At 48.7% G+C, this 19,909-nt stretch overlaps 1 protein-coding gene across 3 annotated transcripts in view; it reads right to left on the bottom strand.

Moving 5' to 3' along the window:
* cracd (capping protein inhibiting regulator of actin dynamics) overlaps nucleotides 1–19,909 on the bottom strand; it is a 114,659-nt gene that overhangs the window by 56,848 nt on the left and 37,902 nt on the right. For all 3 annotated transcript variants that reach the window (XM_085970406.1, XM_085970414.1, XM_085970397.1), the window contains exon 3: nucleotides 483–644. In XM_085970406.1, the coding sequence (XP_085826532.1) occupies nucleotides 483–644 (162 nt within the window). The remainder of the gene's footprint in view (nucleotides 1–482; nucleotides 645–19,909) is intronic.

Here is a 19,909-nt window from a genome sequence, read left to right as displayed (position 1 = left end):
TCGTCTCCATGAAAATGTGATGAAGCCATGTACAATCAACACAATAATGCATTTATATCATTGTGTCAATTGTTTCTAAAAAATGGAGAAAAGTCGCAAGCTATTTCTCATGAAGAAAGTGCCCCTTTAAACTTGAAGGGCCTAATTTTACAATTTGTCCAGAGCGGCAAACATCCTTTGCTGAAATTTCTCCTCCCACAAAATACATCTTTTGAGTCTTGCTCCAGTCACATTATGGGGAGCCCCCTAATTGAAATATTTTTTGTGGCCTTTTAATGACACGTCTGTCAACACATTATGAGCCCCATACTGTTGTGAAAATGAGCCTGTGGGCAGTAAAATCGCCAATTTAAATGGGATAGATGAGAACGGTTCAGCACTTGCCCAATTGTACAGCCTTACTTTTGAAAATGAGGCTCAGAGTTTATATTATACAAAATGTAAGATCTGCAGATGAAATCTAGTAACAACTGAGCACTCACCTTGCGTGCTGAACCTGGTAACTGGGTTTCCTGCAGAGCAGATTGTTCCAATGGACTTCTGGGAAACCCATCAACCTCTGAATTGGCTCTCGTACCTTCCATTCTTTTCACAGTAAGAGTCAGTGGGGGCTGGCCAAATTTAATGTTTTTTGCCAGCTGATGCTAAGAAATAGAACAAAATGGAAAATGAATTATGTTTACTCTAGCTTTTCAAATTGTTTGGTGTCAATTCATAAAAGCAATAACATCTCATCTCAATAAAATCACAAGTATATGCTAATTATTCTGTTTTTATCCTGATCTCCAAATGAAACCTTTCACCTGTTTACACTGAAGGCTCTGTTCTCAATCACAGGTCCATTAAAGTACAATGCTATACCGTGGGGAAAATGCATTTAATCTAACCTTCTTCCTCCCCCACGCCCCCCCCCCCCCCCCCGCTCCATAAAAATATTAGAGCTTTTTGGTCACACCAAACATTGGAAGGAACAATTATTCTATGGATTGTATGCAACTATGCGAATGCAGCCCTATTGATCAGAAAGATGTGACAGTAATTTACTGTGCAATATAAATCAACACCATTGTTAAAAAAGGTTGCAATTTCTGCCACCTGAGAGAAGAAATTCTAGATTTTCAGACTCACTGGATGCTCAGCACATCAGAGCTCCCAACTGTGAAAGACCAGTCTCAAGAGAAGTACTCAACTGAGAATTACTCAACAAACGGCAGGGGTGGTTAAAACAAAAAGAGCAATATGGGACACAGAAGTGTTTTACAGTGAAAGGCTTAATCTTATAGTTCCCTTCTCTTTTAATAAACTTATTCATTGCACAATAAATTAATATCAAGCCATCAAGTCATAGAATGAGTGTTGCAATAGGGAAAGCGGGTAATTCACGTCACTTTCTAGAGAAATGCGGAAGCTTTTATTAGTACCAATCTGAAAATGACTAACAGAGCAACTTTTACTGCCTGCACATGGAACTTTGCTCAGCTTATAAAACCTTATTGCATCCATTCAATGTTGCCTTGTGTTAATGTCCTTCTGTACGTTAACTAATGTTAGGAGAACAAAATAAACGTCGGCCACGATTTCGCTGACCGAGGTGGGTCCGGGGCGGCCGGGGTCGGTGTCATGGTCCCTGCCCGCTGCCTACTGCAGCCCGCACTCACCAAGTGATTTTATGTTAATAGGGCTTGTTAAACCCGCCCTGCGAAGTTCCCGGACAATTAAAAGGAAGCGGGTTTGATGATGCGTCATCAGCCAGTTTCCTTAAAGGGGCCACATCCAAATTGATTTTGACAGTTCTGCTGTCAGTGCTCTACAGCATTGAAGTGCTGCAAACACTGACGAGCACTGTACAGAGCTGCACAGCTGCATCCAGGCTCTCCCATGACTCCCTGTCACAGCACGTAGGGAGGTTCTCTTCTCTTCCCATGGGTGGAAGAGGCCTCCCCAGGAGATCAACGCAGCCTGGTTGCACATTGCATAGGAGAGCAAAAGCAGGGATGTCATCAGGAGGAACAGGCTGCAGTGGCGCAAACCTTTCAATGATCTCAGTAGAGCACGAAACATTACTGCCAAGTCACACTCAACCTCATCCTGCTGTGCCACTCATCACATCCCCATCACTCTGCCTTCCCTACGCTACTCCTGCACATCCTTACTCACACCAACTTACCTTGAATCTCCACCCATCCTTCGCTATCTACATTATCACTTCCTCATTTCACTAGCCACCCCTCACACTCACCCTCATCCTACTGCAAGTATACCAACTAACAACACAAGGGGAGGCACTTGGGTGGTTTAGCCAATGTTCATGTGAAGTTTCTTGTAATGTGCGGTCAAACATTGAAACTTTTATTTTCAGCACTTTGCGTTCTTGAACAGATTTGTGTCTTCTTCTTCTTAGGCAGTCCCTCAGAACTGAGGATGACTTGCTTCCACATTAAAAATGAGTTCTCAGGTGACTAATGAGTCCAATGTGGGACCTACAGTCTCTGTCACAGGTGGGGCAGACGGTGGTTGAAGGGGCGGGTGGGTGGGGTGCTTGGGTTGACATGCACTCCTTGCGCTGCTTGTGCTTGGCTTCCGCTTGCTCCAGGCGAAGAGACTCGAGGTGTTCGGCGCCTTCCTGGATGCTTCTCCTCCACTTTGTGCGGTCTTGGGCCAGGGATTCCCAGGTGTCGGTGGAGATGTTGCACGTTTTCAAGGAGGCTTTGAGGGCGTCCTTGAAGCGTTTCCTCTGTCCACCTGGGGCTCTCTTGCCGTGTCGGAGCTCCGAGTAGATTGCTTCTTTTGGGAGCCTCGTATTGGGCATGCGGACGATGTGGCCCATCCATCGGAGCTGATTGAGCGTGGTCAAAGCTTCGATGCTGGGCATGTTGGCCTGAGCGAGAACACTGACGTTGGTGCGCCTATCCTGCCAATGGATTTGCAGGATCTTGCGGAGGCAGCACTGGTGGTACCTCTCCAGTGCTTTGAGGTGCCTGCTGTACATGGTCCATGTCTCTGAGGCACACAGGAGGGCAGGTATCACTACTGCTCTGTAGACCATGAGCTTGGTGCCGGGTTTGAGTATTCAAATACTCTCTTTCTCAGGTGACTGACAGCTGCACTGGCACACTGAAGGCGGTGTTGGACTTCATCATCGCCGTCTGCCCTTGCTGAGAGTAGGCTCCCGAGGTATGGAAAGTGGTCCACATTATCAAAGTCCATGACAAGGCCTTGGACAATCAGGGGGCAGTACTGTGTGGCGGGGGCAGGTTTGTTAGAGGACCTTTGTCTTACGGATGTTTAGTGGAAGGCCCATGCTCTCGTACACTTCGGTGAAGGTTTTAACGATGGTTTGGAGTTCAACCTCTTGGACAGATTTGTGTGCACCTTTGGAAGTGGCATAGTGAGTTGTAGTGAATGGTGAGACATAACGGTACCCCCCCCCACCCCCCCAACGGTGATGAATGTGAAAGGAATGGCTTGGGCATTGTAGGGATGCTTTATGGTGTTGGTGCGGGGTGGTGCCAACCTGGCGCATCATTTGACATCCAGGGTGTACAGTGTCAAGTGAAGTAAATCTGGCCATCGTGAGGCCATCCCTGGTGTCCCAGGCAGCAACGTCGTTGGGTGTTGATGCCCTGTGTCCTGTGTAGCATCAGTTGATTGCAGAGAAGGCAGGTGTTGTTGTTGTTGCTGCTGGTGTGCCTGGTGATGCTAGTGTTAGGACTGATCTTGGTGCGATTCTGAGGACCAAGGTGAGATATTTTCAAGGGCAACGATGCTGATGGAATAGATGGTAGGTGAGGTTGTGATGACAGAAGCGATCTGTCAATGGTGAGCAAGGTTGTTCCAATGAAGTGGCACTGGATAGAGAGTTGACTGCAAACAGTTGCAAGCTGCAGAAAGCTCAATATGTCTTCCAACTGCAGTAACCAACAGTTTCTGAGCTTTGAAAGTGAACAGCTGTAACATGGGATCTTTTATACAACTTGGGCAGCTGTCAGGTCATGAGATAATTCAATGCTGAATCCACTCACGACATGTTGAGCTGACGTGTTCCTGAGCAGTGGGTAACCCATGGGGGAGCACGTAAAATTGAAATGTAGGATTAAAATAACAGTTAATTGGCTGTTAACAAGCCATTTAATGATGCGAATTGCCTCCTTTGCTGCTTGGTGTCAGGTCTGTTCAGCGCCGACAGACCCGACACCTGGGAGACCCGCGTGGAGGCGGATTAGCAGCAGGTTCCCTACCCGCTGTCAATCTTTGCTATTTTGATAGCAATCCTGCCTCCGAACCCGCCCATGAGCGCTGGCAAAATTCAGCCCATTGTCTCTAGTTAATTTATGTAATATAATGAAAAGAAACACTGATGATGAATAACGTTTTACTGTTACCCTGATAAATTTTAGTGCAACAATAAGAATTGAAGCAAATAGGGAAAACTGAATTCAGAGTTTGGTCTGGTCTTTCAACTTACTGGTACATGCACCCCTAGCTGAGTGACACTGAAACATTTATGATAAACTAGCAGATCTCCTGTGGCATTGTTGACAGTGAGTTGTAGGATACAGTGTGTTATATATAGGGGCATTATCAAGGCACGGCAGTTACAGAACTGTGTGCTATATGCAAGACTTTCAATATATTATAAATAAAAGCTTGTGAACTTTCCTGTCTACAATTACACAAATTTCATATATTTTTTTTTAGACAGAACACCATGCTCACTTACAGCATTTTATGCAACAATGCAATATATTTCAGACTCTCTGAAAAATTGGCCATGTGGTTGATAGTGAGGAAGAAAGCTGTAGACCGCAGGAAGATATCAATGGAATGGTCAGGTGGGCAGTAAAGTGCCGAATGGAATTCAATCCGGAGAAGTGTGAGGTAATGCATTTGGGGAGGGCTAACCAGGTAAGGGAATACACAATAAATGGTAGGATACTGAGAACATAGGAACAGGAGTAGGCCATTTAGACCCTCGAGCCTCTTCCGCCATTCAATGAGATCATGGCTGATCTGTGACCTAACTCCATATGCCCGCCTTTGCTCCATATCCCTTAATACCTTTGGTTAACAAAAATCTATCAATCTCAGATTTAAAATTAACAATTGATCTAGCATCAATTGCCATTTGTGGAAGAGAGTTCCAAACTTCTACCACCCTTTGTGTGTAGAAGTGTTTCCAAATTTCACTCCTGAAAGGTCTGGCTCTAATTTTTAGACTATGCCCCCTAGTCCTAGACTCCCCAACCAGTGGCAATAGTTTCTCTCTATCTACCCTATCTGTTCCCCTTAATATCGTGAAAACTTCGATCAGATCACCCCTTAACCTTCTAAATTCCAGGGAATACAAACCTTTTTGGTGTAATCTCTCCTCATGATTTAACCCCTGGAGTTTGGGTATCATTCTGGTAAATCTATGCTGCACTCCCTCCAAGGCCAGTATATCCTTCTGAAGGTGTGGGGCCCAGAACTGCTCACAGTTCCTGACAACAGATGTTGGGCTAACTGGTCTATAATTTCCTGGTTTCCCTCTCTCACCATACTTAAATAGCGGAGTGACATGTGCAATTTTCCAATCTAAAGGAACGATTCTTGAATGGCGAGAACTTTGGAAGATTCTAGTTAGGGCATCTGCAATGTGTTCAACTGCTTCCTTTAAAACCCTGGGATGGAAAACATCTGGTCCTGGGGATTTGTCACTCTTTAATGCCATCATTTTCATCATTACTGTTATTTTGCTTACGTTAATTTTGTTGAATCCCTGTCCCTGATTCTATATTAATTTCCTTGGGATTTCCAGCATGCTATCCTCTTCCTCTACTGTAAATACTGACACAAAATAATTATTCAATATGTCCGCCATTTCCTTATTATCATTGACAATATCACCATTATCAGTTTTCAAGGAGCCATATTGCTCCTGACCATCCTCTTTTTCCTAATATAATTGTAAAAATGTTTTGTGTTGATTTTGATATCCCTTGCAAGTTTCTTTTCATACTCCCTTTTTGTAGCTCTTACTAGCTGTTTTGTGACCCTTTGCTGTTCTTTGTATCTTTCCCATTCACCAGGATCTGTGCTCTTATTTGCATTTTTGTATGCTTTTTCTTTTAAAGAATTGTAGAAGAACAGAGGGACCTTAGACCTGAAGTTAGCAGGACAGGTAGATAAGGCGGTTAAGGCGGCGTATGGGATATTTTCCTTTATTAGCCGAGGCATAGCATATAAGAGCAGGGAGGTTATGGCTGTATAAAACACTAGTTAGGCCACAGCTAGAGTACTATGTATAGTTCTGGTCACCACATTACAGGAAAGATGTGATTGCACTAGATAGGGTACAGAGAAGATTTACGAGGGTGGTGCCAGGACTGGAGAATTTTAGTTATGAGGAAAGATTGGATAGGCTGGGGTTGTTTTGAAGGGATCAGCTACTTGAAGGAAAATCCACATCGGAGCAATGGGAGTCTTTCAGAAAGGAAATCGAGAGGGTACAATGGCAACATGTTCCCGTAAAGGTCAAGGGTGGGACCAACAAGCCCAGGGAACCTTGGATGTCAAGGGATATACGAGAATGGATTAGAAAAAAAAGGGGGGCTTTTGGCAGATACAAAGGACTAAAGACAGAGGAAGCCCTAGAGGAGTATAAAAAGTGTAGCGGGATACTTAAAAAATAAATTAGGAGAGCGAGGAGGGGCCATGAAATAGCACTGGCGAGCAAAATAAAGGAAAATCCTAAGGTATTTTATAAGTATATTAAGGGCAAGAGGATAACTAGGGAAAGAGTAGGGCCCATTAGGGACCAAAGTGGCAAGCTGTGTGTAGAGCCAGAGGATGTAGGTGGGGTTTTAAATGAATTTTTTGCATCTGTGTTCACTAAGGAGAAGGACGATGTGGACATTGAAATTGGGCAGGGGGACTGTGATATACTTGAACATATTAGCATCGAGAGGGAGGAGGTACTAGCGGTTTTAGCAGGCTTAAAATTGGATAAATCCCCAGGCCTGGACGAGATGTATCCCAGGCTACTATGTGAGGCAAAGGAAGAGATTGCAGGGGCTCTGACACAAATTTTCAGAACCTCTCTGACCACAGGGGATGTGCCAGAGGACTGGACAACAGCTAATGTAGTACCATTATTCAAGAAGGGTAGTAGGGATAAACCAGGGAATTACAGGCCAGTGAACCTAACATCAATGGTAGGGAAATTATTGGAAAAAATTCTGAGGGACAGAATTAGTCTCCACTTGGAGAGGCAAGGATTAATTAGGGATAGCCAGCATGGCTTTGTCAAAGGAAGATCATGGCTGACCAATTTGATTGAATTTTCCGAGGGGGTGACTAGGTGTGTGGATGAGGGTAGTGCAGTGGATGTGGTTTACATGGATTTCAGTAAGGCTTTTGATAAAGTCCCGCATAGTAGACTGGTCAGGAAGGTAAGAGCCCATGGGATCCAGGGTGCCTTGGCACATTGGATCCAAAACTGGCTTAGTGGCAGAAGGCAGAGGGTGATGGTGGAAGGTTGTTTTTGTGACTGGAAGACTGTGTCCAGTGGGGTACCACAGGGATTGGTGCTGGGTCCCTTGCTGTTTGTGGTCTACATTAATGATTTGGATGTGAATGTAAAAGGTATGATCAGTAAGTTCGCAGATGACATGAAAATTGGTGGGGTGGTAAATAGCGAGGAGGGAAGCCTCAGGCTACAGGATGATATAGATGGGTTGGTCAGATGGGCGGAACAGTGGCAAATGGAATTTAACCCTGAAAAGTGTGAGGTGATGCATTTTGGACGGACTAACAAGGCAAGGGAATACACAATGAATGGTAAGACCCTAGGAAAGACAGAGGATCAGAGGGACCTTGGTGTGCATGTACATAGATCCCTGAAGGCAGCAGAACAGGTGAATAAGGTGGTTAAAAAGGCATATGGGATACTTGCCTTCATTAGCCGAGGCATAGAATATAAGAGCAGGGAGCTTATGATGGAGCTGTACAAAACGCTGGTAGGCCACAGCTGGAGTACTGTGTGCAGTTCTGGTCGCCACACTATAGGAAGGATGTGATTGCTTTGGAGAGGGTGCAGAGGAGATTTACCAGGATGTTACCTGGGCTGGAGCGCTTCAGCTATGAAGAAAGACTGGACAGGCTGGGGTTGTTTTCCTTGGAGCAGAGAAGGCTGAGGTGGGACCTGATTGAGGTGTACAAAATTATGAGGGGCATAGATAGGGTAGATAGAAAGGAACTTTTCCCCTTAGTAGAGGGGTCAATAACAAGGGGGCATAGATTCAAGGTAAGGGGCAGGAGGTTTAGAGGGGATTTGAGGAAAAACTTTTTCACCCAGAGGGTGGTTGGAATCTGGAACTCACTGCCTGAAAGGGTGGTAGAGGCAGGAACCCTCACAACATTCAAGAAGCATTTGGATGAGCACTTGAAATGCCATAGCATACAAAGCTACGGACCAAATGCTGGAAAATGGGATTAGATTAGACAGGGATTGATGGCCAGCATGGACGCGATGGGCCGAAGGGCCTCTTTCTGTGCTATATAACTCTATGACTCTATGTTTTCTTTGGAAGAGAGGAAGTTGAGGGGAGACTTAATTGAGGTGTATAAACTTATGAGGGGCCTAGATAGAGTGGATAGGAAGGGCCTATTTCCCTTAGCAGAGAGCTCAATAACCAGGGGCCATAGATTTAAAGTAATTGGTAGAAGGATTAGAGGGGAGTTGAGGGGAATTTATTTCACCCAGAGGGTGGTGGGGTTTTGGAAACTACTGCCTGAAAGGGTGGTAGAGGTAGAAACCCTCATCACATTTAAAAAGTACTTGGACATGCACTTGAAGTGTCGTAACCTACAAGGTTACGGACCAAGTGCTGGAAAGTGGGATTAGGCTGGATAGCTCTTTGTCAGCCAGCACAGACAAAATGGGCTGAATGGCCTCCTTCTGTGCCGTAAATTTCTATGATTCTACTTGGTAACATGAGCAATCTATCTAATTTTAATTCAGGCTATCAATAAACAAGTAAATAAAAATGACTAAAGCTGGCAGAGCAGGCTCTGTGTCAGGACTGTAGTATGTAGGAGTTTGTGGACAGCGAGAATGTCCCAGATTCCCACATCTGCAGGAAATGTCTCTGCCTTTAGTCATTCCGGCTCAGCGTCATTGTGCTGGAGTGCGAGTTTGAGACACTCCGAAACATAAAAGAGGGGGAGGAATTTCTGGACAGTTTTATCCAGAATACAGTCACACCCCAGAGGAATGCACAGGTTCAGGAAAGGGAGCCTGGTAGTGAGGACTTAGGAGAGGTTGAGAAGGAGGTCCTGCAGACTCTGGTCCTGTCCAACAGGTACGATGTACTCGCTACCTGTGAGGGCAACGGGAAAGACTGCGGGGAGCACAGCCACAATGCAGACCAAGGCACCATGGCTCTGAAGGCTGTCCAAGGGCGGGGTGGGTGGAAGAGCAAAGTAGAAATGTGGTAGTGATAGGGGAGCCTATAATAAGGGGGATAGATAGCATCCTCTGCAGCCATAAAACAAGAGTCCCAAAGGGTGTGTTGCCAGGGTAAGGGATATCTCGAGGTGGCTGGAGAGGAATTTGGAAAGGGAGAGGGAAACTCCAGTTGTCGTGGTCCATGATGGAACAAACGACACAGGTAGGAACAGGGAGGAGGACCTACTAAGGGAGTATCAGGAATTAGGAGCTAAATTAAAAAGCAGGACCGCGAAGGAAATAATCTCTGGATTATTGCCCAAGCCACATGCAAATTGGCATAGAACCAGACAGATCAGGAGAATTAACACGTGGCTAAAGGGCTAGTGTGGAAAAGGGGTTCCTTTTCATGGGACATTGGCGGTAGTGGTGGGGAAGGAAGAAGCTGTACCGATGTGGCGGGCTCCACCTGAACCAGAATGGGACCAGTGTCCTAGCAGAAAGGATAAATAGGGAGGTGGCAAAGGCTTTAAACTAATAAGACAGGAGGAGGGATCTACAAGAAATGTAACAAGCCTGAATATACACAAAACAGGAAAAGAGAGCATGGGCATACTAAACTAAGGGAGGAAATAAATGGCAGGGAATAGGGGGAAAAATTCGGTAGCGCCCCAGAAAAGTTAGTGCCCCTGCACCGTAAATTCAGTCGTAGCGCCTCAAGCAGGAGGTGGGGTGGCACTGGACGTGCTCCCCCTCCTTCCTGGGGTGCTACAAGTGAATATCGCAGCGCTCCGTGCAACAGCGCCATACGCGTCGGCACGTAACGTTGCGGTATTGCAGGCCTCCCTCCCCTGATTAAAGGGGAGGGGCCTAGTGCTGCGTGCACTGCGGTCCTGCTGGACCACCGGAGAGCGGGGTGCCGGGAAAGCAGCCCAGCACTCAAGAGGAGCGCCGGGCTGAGCGATTGCGGCTGGCACCCCGAATAAAAAAGGGGAAGGGGGCAGGTGCTGGCAGGCGGCCAAAAAAAAAATAGTCGCCCAACACCTGCCCTTTAAATTGCGCCGCCACGGCTGCAGAAACGCTCCCTGGTCCTGTTGGACATATCGTCCAGCGATAGGTCAGGGGGTGCAACTGAAGTTTGCGGCCGGGGCACTGCGCACAGCGATGACTTCATTGCTGGAGGCGCTGTGCCGCGGGGCGCTACTGGCTACTGCCGCTGCTAACCTCCTGCTGAATGATCATAAGTATCACTATGGTCAGCTGGAGGCGGGAGCGTTTCCCGAACTCCAAAACCGGAACTGGCAAAATCCCGCGGAGGCGGGTTGGAGGCGGGTTCCGAACCCAACCTCTTTGAATCTGATTTTCCCACCTTTCCCGTCTCCAAACCCGTCTCCTCCGACGTCAGAAAATCGCCCCCAAAGAGGATTAAACCCCTGGTCCGGATGGATTACATCTGTGTATTTTAAAATAATTTAGAGAAGAGATAGCAGAGGCACTATTACACATATTTAATAATTCGTTAGGAAAAGGTGTAGTGCCAGAGGACTGGCGGATAGCAAACATTTATATATTTAAGAAGGAAGATAGAACATGTCCAGGGAACTACAAACCAGTCAGCTTAACATCGGTGCTAGGAAAATAATGGAATTCCTACTAAAAGAGAAAATAGAAAAACATGTAGGGGGAGAAATTCATTATAGCCCAGGAGTGGGCGCTAACTTTGGAAAAGTTTTAGATTTAGCGCCAGGCGCTAATGAATCTCGCTGCACACAAAATTCAGTGTCATTGCTCAAAGAAAGGACTGGAGTGCTAAATCAAGAGATAATGGCCTAGCTCAATGGCATTAGACTCAAAGCGCAAAGCAATTTCAGGTGCAGTCTAATCACTAGTCATCATTGCCACAGGATCTTTCTAGTTCTTAAAGGGGAGGTTCAATCATGCTACAGAACCTCATTCTCAGCATTGCTGGTTCTGCAGCTGTCTCAGCAAGCAGTAGAAGGCCAAGGAGAAGGAACCAGACCAGTGAAGGAGGTGTCATTATGGCAGATCAACGGCCCAGGGAGAGAACTCGCAGATTCTGTGACCAAGCATTGGAGGCCTTGGCCCTCGCTGTGGAGAGACGGAGGGCAGTGTTGTACCTGGCAAGAGACAGAAGGCCCTCACCGCAAGTCTACCGCGTCATATGGAGGGAGGTAGTTCAGCAGGTCTCGGACTGCACTGTGGCCCCCAGGACCCACACACAGTGCAGAAAGAAATTTAACGACCTCACTCAGGTGGTCAGGGTGAGTCAACGCTTCAACAAATGCTACATACCACCATCTGAACCACAGTCTGCACACACTGGCCAAAGCACCACACCCCCAGCACTCACCCACCAACAATCTCTACCTACCAACACTCACACCCACATCTCACACCTTGCACACAATGACAGCTATTCAACTATGGCAGGCACATCTCCCAAACACATTGCTCCACACTCACTCACACACTTTCCTCTCTCTTGCGGGCCAAGGTCGCTCAGGACAGGAGGGAGCAGGAGTGCACAGGCGGGGGACAAGCTGACACCCAACCACTTTCTGAGCTGGAGGAAAGAGTGCTGCAAATGATTGGGCGCCAGGTGGTGGGAGCCGTGGCCACCGGCGACATTGACCCCCTTGGAGACAACAACGGTATGTTCATCCCTACTCCTTCTTCTCACATCCCACTTCCCCCTCATCCTACAAGCCTTTCCCACTTTTCAGCTAATCATGCTGTATGCATGCCTTTCTCCCTTCCTGCCCCCCTCCCCTCACCTTAACCTGACCCTTGTGCCTTTATGTTTACAGATAATGAGCAAACAGCTGAGCAGCCTGTCCCTGAGGGCACCATAGAGAGTGAGGCGGAAGAAGAGGAGGAAGAAGAACACACCACGTCACTGCATGTCTCACCCGCAGGCACCAGCTCACATACTGGCACTACGCATTCTTTAGAGGCTAGTATAGTAGTGGGATATGCACAGGGTAATGCACTGGGGACGAGTGATAGCTCGGGGGCCAGCTCCCCAGAGAGCGAGTTCTGCTGCACAGGACTCAAATGAGGACCTCGATGGGGAGGCCTTTAGAAGAAGGGTGATGGGTATGCACACAGAGATGATAGGTACAATGGCAAGTGTAAAGTCTGTGGGTTATATGGTGAATTAATACACAGACTACAAGAGTAACTTTAACAGGACTTTACTATTCGAAGGTCAGGGCGAATCTGCCCAATAAATCCTTACACAGCACTTATATACCGGTGTGGTCACCACCGGTATTACAGTATACTGTAGCCAAGATAAAGTAGTGCAACCCTTAAAATAGTTCTCTTAAAGGTGGAACGTTACATACACTACAATCCTCCCTTTTTAGGTTAACAATATATATATATTCCCATTAATATAACATCTTAACATATATACAACTTTATGTGAAACAGTTCACAGATTCAGTCTCTCTGGAGGCTTCCGGACTCTGTCCGGATAACGCCTCGGTGGTGTAGTCGTTTTCGGTGGTGTAGTAGGTTCTTCTGGCTGTGATGAAATATTCTATTCATCACTGCCTGTGACTGTGGTTGGTTTCAGGTTTCAGTTCCCTTACCTCAGTTCCGTCTCCTCACCATTGTATTGTATATTGTAATGTATTGTGTGTAGGGCTCCGCCCATACCTGGCCCCTATGTAAGCAAGCTCAGTCTGGCCTCATATCCAGTACTGCAGACCTCCAGATGGAAGATACCTCTCTCCACTGCGTGTTACCTTCTAAGTTAATAAAAGCCTTGTTTTGTTTCGCTAACATCGAGTCTCGGAATTATTGAGGCACATCAATTTTATTAACTTATTTTTCAACACAATGGATCAACTCCTAAAACCCGAACGTTTGGATTTGGACCAGCATGCTTCGGACGCATCGGCACGCTTCGGACACTGGTTTATGTGTATGGAATTCTTCCTGGACAATTCCGCAGCCGTCAAAGACGCTACGGATGCTGCGAGTATGAAACTCGGAATTCTGCGGAATTGGGTAAGCCACCGGGTTTACCCCCTCATCCAAGACGCCGACACGTACCTGGCCGCCTGCGACATCTTAAAGGCGCATTACCAGCAGCCTACGAATGAGGTGTATGCTAGGCATCTGCTCGCTACTCGCGCACAGCGACCCGGGGAATCGGTGGAGGAGTTCCTAGGCACCCTGAAAATGCTTGGCAAAGACTGCAAGTGCCAAGATGTAAAAGCCGCAGTGTACACTGACGAGCTTGTTCGCGATGCCTTTATCACAGGCCTCAGCTCCACTTACATCCGGCAGAGACTGCTGGAAAAAACGGGATTGGACCTGAAACAGGCTGCGGACACCGCGCGATCCCTGGATGTGGCCCAGAGAAACTCGGACGCCTACTCTTCAGCCCGCGCCGTCCACGCCGCCACGTGTGCACCAAGGGCGCCGCCATCTTGGAAGGCATCTTCCCCGCCCGGCAGCCCGACACCGTTGGGGCCCCGCTCTCCCCCCAGAAGCCCTACGACAGCCGCGACGCGTCAGGGACCCAACTGCTACTTCTGCGGGCAGCCAAAGCACACCAGAAACCTGTGCCCGGCGAAAGGCACCACCTGCTTTAAGTGCGGTAAGAAGGGGCACTTCAGGAAGGTGTGCAGAGGGAACCCCGCCGGAAAACCCGCCACCGCCGCGTGTGCGCCGTGGGAGCGGCCATCTTGGACGCCATCTTGCCCGACCTCGTGGGGTCCGCCATCTCATGAGCAGACAGCGTGGACGCCATCTTGTCCCGATCAGGGCCCTACAGTGGCATCGGTCACAGTGGACCAGACCAGGCCGCACCCGCTATCCAAATCAATGGTGGACATCGAGGTAAACGGGTGCCGGGTTAAATGTTTAATTGACAGTGGAAGCACGGAGAGTTTTATCCACCCTGAACTGGCACAACAACTCTCCCTAAAGGTGGTCCCTACTCAGGGTACCATCTCTATGGCTGATAAAACCCAGACATCGACCATTCTGGGTTACTGCACGGTACAATTGTCCGTTAACGGAACTGTATACGATAATTTTAAAGTATTAATCATGAAGAATCTATGTGCGAGCGTGATCTTGGGCCTGGATTTCCAGTGCAACCACTAAAGCATCACGCTCAAGTACGGTGGGTCCCAGCCGCCCCTCACAGTGTGCGGTCTGGCTACCCTGAAGGTAAAGCCGCCTTCGCTATTCGCGAACCTTACCCCTAACTGCCGGCCAATAGCAACCAAAAGCAGGAGGTACAGCTGGGAGGACAGGCGGTTTATCGCGACCGAGGTAGACAGGCTCCTGAAAGAGCGCATTATTGAACGCAGCAACAGCCCGTGGCGCGCCCAAGTGGTAGTGGTAAGGGGTAGCGAGAAGAAACGGATGGTGATCGACTATAGCCAAACGATCAACAGGTACACCCAATTAGACGCCTACCCGCTACCCCGCATATCAGAAATGGTGAACCAAATCGCCCAATACCGGGTGTTCTCCACCATCGACCTCAAGTCAGCGTACCACCAGCTCCCTATCAGACCAGAGGACCGCCCGTACACCGCCTTCGAGGCGAACGGACGCCTCTACCAATTCCTCAGAGTCCCCTTTGGGGTGACGAATGGGGTCTCGGTCTTCCAGAGGGAGATGGACCGCATGGTCGATGACCACCACTTGCAGGCAACCTTCCCCTACCTCGACAACGTCACCATCTGCGGTCACAACCAGTAGGATCATGACTCGAACCTCGAGAGGTTCCTGAAAACCGCACAAAAACTCAACATCACCTACAACGAGGACAAGTGCGTTTTCAACACCACGCATCTCTGCATACTAGGCAGCGTGGTGGAGAATGGGGAAATCGGACCAGACCCCGACTGATTGCGCCCCCTACGGGAGCTGCCCCTGCCCAACACTCCCAAAGCCCTGAAAAGGTGCCTGGGGTTATTTTCTTATTATTCCCAATGGGTCCCCAACTACTCCGACAAAGCCCGCCCCCTCTTGAAAGCATCCTCTTTTCCGCTCTCTGCTGAGGCCCACGCCGCCTTCAAAAGCATTAAGCAGGATATTGAGCGGGCCACGCTACAGGCAGTGGACGAGAACACTCCCTTTCAAGTGGAAAGTGATGCGTCTGACTTTGCCTTGGCGGCCACCCTCAACCAGGCGGGGCGGCCCGTAGCTTTCTTCTCGAGGACCCTCCAAGGGCCCGAGATCAGACACTCCTGGGGGCCCAAGCCATCGTGGAGGCAGTGCGCCACTGGCGCCACTACCTAGCCGGCAAACGCTCCACCCTACTTACCGACCAGCGGTCGGTAGCGTTTATGTTCAATAATAAACAGAGGGGGAAGATTAAAAATGATAAGATTCTTAGGTGGCGGATCGAGCTCTCCACCTTCGAGTATGACATCATTTACCGGCCAGGGGCCCTTAACGAATCCCCTGACGCCCTCTCACGAGGGATGTGTGCCAGCGCCACCGGGGATCGGCTACAGACCCTCCACAACGACCTCTGCCACCCAGGGGTCACGCGGCTGTTCCACTTCATAAAGTCCCGTAACTTACCCTACTCGATTGCGGAAGTTCGGTCTCTGACCAGGAACTGCCGCACTTGCGCTGAGTGCAAGCCTCGGTTCTACCGCCCAGATAGAGCCCACTTAATCAAAGCTACACGGCCCTTTGAGCGGCTCAGCTTAGACTTCAAGGGCCCCCTCCCGTCAGTCGACCGCAATGTTTACTTCCTGAACATTGTGGACGAATACTCCCGTTTCCCATTCGCCTTCCCCTGCCCAGACATGACCAGCGCCACGGTCATTAAATGCCTCAACAGCCTGTTCTGCCTGTTCGGTATGCCGAGCTACATCCATACGGATAGGGGGCGTCCTTCATGAGTGAAGAGCTACGCCAGTACATGCTGTCCAGGGGGATCGCCACGAGCCGTACCACCAGCTACAACCCCCAGGGTAACGGCCAAGTGGAGCGAGAGAACGGGACAGTATGGAAAGCAGTCACTCTAGCTCTAAGGACCAAGGGCCTCCCTATCTCCCGCTGGCAGGAAGTCCTCTCAGATGTGCTCCATTCGATACGGTCGCTATTGTGTACTGCCACTAATGCCACGCCTCATGAACGAATGTTTGTCTTTCCCCGGAAATCCACCTCAGGCGTATCCATGCCGTCATGGCTCTCCACCCCAGGTCCGGTATTCGTGCGAAGGCATGTGAGGGGCCACAAGACGGACCCTCTCGTGGAGCCAGTGCACCTACTCCACGTCAACCCCCAATATGCGTATGTCCGGCACGCTGACGGAAGGGAGGACACCGTGTCCATAAAAGACGTCGCCCCAGCCGGTAACGACAACAACCACGGCAATAGCAACAACAACGATCACAGCAACTCTTACCCACCCACTACTCTTTCATCACCCCCGGAAGAACATCAACCAATGGCACCCCCACCAGCTACCCCTTCAACAACCCTGGCGGCACCCCCGGCAGAGACCCAGGAGGCCACCGGGGACACCCAGCCGACACCCGCGACACCACAACAGCCACGTCGGTCGCAGAGGACTATCAAACCCCCGAGCAGACTAAATCTATAGAAGGGGTGAATGTGATGAAATATTCCATTCATCACTGCCTGTGACTGTGGTGGGTTTCAGGTTTCAGTTCCCTTACCTCAGTTCCGTCTCCTCACCATTGTATTGTATATCGTAATGTATTGTATGTAGGGCTCCGCCCATACCTGGCCCCTATGTAAGCAAGCTCAGTCTGGCCTCATCCAGTACTGCAGACCTCCAGATGGAAGATACCTCTCGCCACTGCGTGTTACCTTCTAAGTTAATAAAAGCCTTGTTTTGTTTCGCTAACATCGAGTCTCGGAATTATTGAGGCACATCACTGACAAGGTCGATTCGGCTTGAAGGACCGTTTCAGGTTCATCGGATTCCAGTATTACCGGATCGGAGGTAGATGCTCTGGGTATCTCTGCTTCAACATTAGACGTATAGAGTTGTGGAGTAGGTTGGGCCTTTGTGGATGATTCTATGATCTGGTCAACATGGCGCCTTATTATGCTTTCACCAATGTCCACGGTATACATCAACGGTCCTAGCCTTTTTCCAATAGTTCCCGGCTGCCATTTCTCGGTACGGTAGTCCCGGGCCAAAACTTGTTGACCTATCTGAAAGGATCTAGTTGGCCTTTCATTCATGCCTTGAAATTGCCGGTTCTCTACGTCCCTTCTGACGTTTGGCTTAATCAAATCCAGCCGGCATCTTATTCTTCTATTGAAAAACATCATGGCGGGAGTTTGGTTTGTGACCGCATGTGTTGCATTCCTGTACGCCAACAAGAAGTTATCTACCTTATGTTGTAGATTTATGTCTTCATTACCCATGGCCTTTATGGCCTTCTTGAAGGTCTGGACAAACCTTTCAGCTAATCCATTGGTGGCGGGATGGTATGGGGCGGACGTATAGTGCTTGACCCCATTGCTTTTTAAGAACTTCCTGAATTCTTCGGACACAAATTGCGGTCCATTATCAGAACAGATCTGTTCCGGCAGCCCATTCCTGGCAAATATGGTCCTTAATACTGTAATGGTTTTTTCCGTGGTGGTGGAGGACATTTTTATTACCTCCGGCCACTTGGAGTGTGCATCCACCGCGATTAAAAACATTGAGTCCATAAATGGACCAGCAAAGTCGATATGTACCCTTTGCCATGGAGATGAGGGCCACTCCCATGGATGCAGAGGAGCTTGTGGTGGCGCGTTTTGGACCTTCTGGCATCCTAGACAGCTCTTGGTTATTTCTTCGATGTCTCCATCAATACCTGGCCACCACACAAACGCTCTAGCTAGGTTCTTCATTTTCACTCCACCCAGATGCCCCTCGTGAAGCTCCTTTAGTACTTTCTGCTGGAGTTTGGGTGGAATCACCACTCTAGATCCACACATCAAGGTTCCTCGGCACACTGACAGCTGTTCTCTTCTGTGCGAAAATGCTGGCAGCATTGGTTCGCCATGTACTGGCCATCCCTCCACCGTTAAATCGTAGACTCGTGAGAGAGTCGGGTCATTTCTTGTTTCCTTTTCGATCATGGAATTTGTTACTGGTAGACATTCCATTATGGTTGAGTGGAACATCTCCACTGGGTCCACTGTAGTCGCCTCTTCTTCCACTGGCAACGGTAGGCGCGATAACCCATCAGCATTTCCATGCTGTTTGGACCTTTTGTATTCGATGTCATATTGGTGTGCCCCTAGTAGAACAGACCACCTCTGTAGCCTTTGTGCTGTCATAGTGGAAACGGCCTTGTTAGGGTTGAATATGGACACCAACGGCTGGTGGTCTGTCAGCAATGTAAACTTCTTGCCCTGCAGGTAATGATTGAATTTCTTTACTCCCCACACAAGGCCGAGAGCCTCCCTATCTATCTGAGCATAATTTCGCTCAGCGGAGGTCAATGATCGGGACGCAAATGCGACTGGCCTTTCCGAGCCATTTGGTAACTTGTGTGAGAGTACAGCTCCAATACCATAAGGGGAAGCATCACAAGCTAAACGAAGAGGTAGCGTTGGGTTGAAGTGGGCCAACACTTCCTCAGAGGTAATCAACGCCTTGCTTCTGCGAAAGGCCTTCTTACAGTCCTCGCTCCACTTCCATGGTACTTCTTTCCGCAACAGAGCATTCAGCGGATGCAGCACCGTGGATAGATTTGGCAGAAACTTATGGTAATAATTAATCAACCCCAGAAACGACCTCAACTGTGATACATTTTCCGGAGCGGGGGCCTTCACGACTGCTTCGATCTTGTCAGGTGACTTGTGCAGCCCCTCTTGGTCAATGACATGACCGCAGTACGAGATCCGTTTCTGGAAGAACTCACATTTCTGGCGATTAACTCGAAGGCCATATTCCTTCAACCTGGTGAGCACCAGTTTCAAATTTATGAGGTGTTCCTCCTCGTCTTCTCCCGTAATCAGGATATCGTCCAAGTAACACTGAGTGCTTCGAATACCCTGTAAGACCTGCTCCATGGCCCTCTGCCAAATTGCTGGAGCCGAAGCTACTCCAAAAACCAGTCTATTATATCGATACAAGCCTCTGTGCGTGTTGATTGTGAGATACTGGCGTGACTCTTCCTCGACCTCCATCTGTAAATATGCTTGTGCCAGGTCTATCTTGGTGAAGTGTTTCCCGCCAGACAATGAAGCAAAGATATCCTCAATCCGCGGAAGCGGGTATTGTACCGTGTGAAGCACCGGATTAACTGTGATCTTGAAGTCTCCGCAGATGCGGACCTTCCCCGGTCCCCCTGGCTTGTTACTTGATGAAGACTTCATGACGGGAACAATGGGCGTGGCCCACTCACTCCAGTCCACCTTCGACAGTACCCCTGCACGTTCAAGCTCTTCCAGTTCTGCCTCCACAGCAGGTCGTATCGCGTAAGGTACCGATCTGGC

Source organism: Somniosus microcephalus, chromosome 2 (assembly GCF_052327205.1).
Source record: "Somniosus microcephalus isolate GS21.2 chromosome 2, FLI_Smic_1.0, whole genome shotgun sequence".
NCBI lineage: Eukaryota > Metazoa > Chordata > Chondrichthyes > Squaliformes > Somniosidae > Somniosus > Somniosus microcephalus.
Note: the sequence above shows the minus strand (reverse complement) of the source record. Positions and strands in the feature narration are given on the sequence as shown.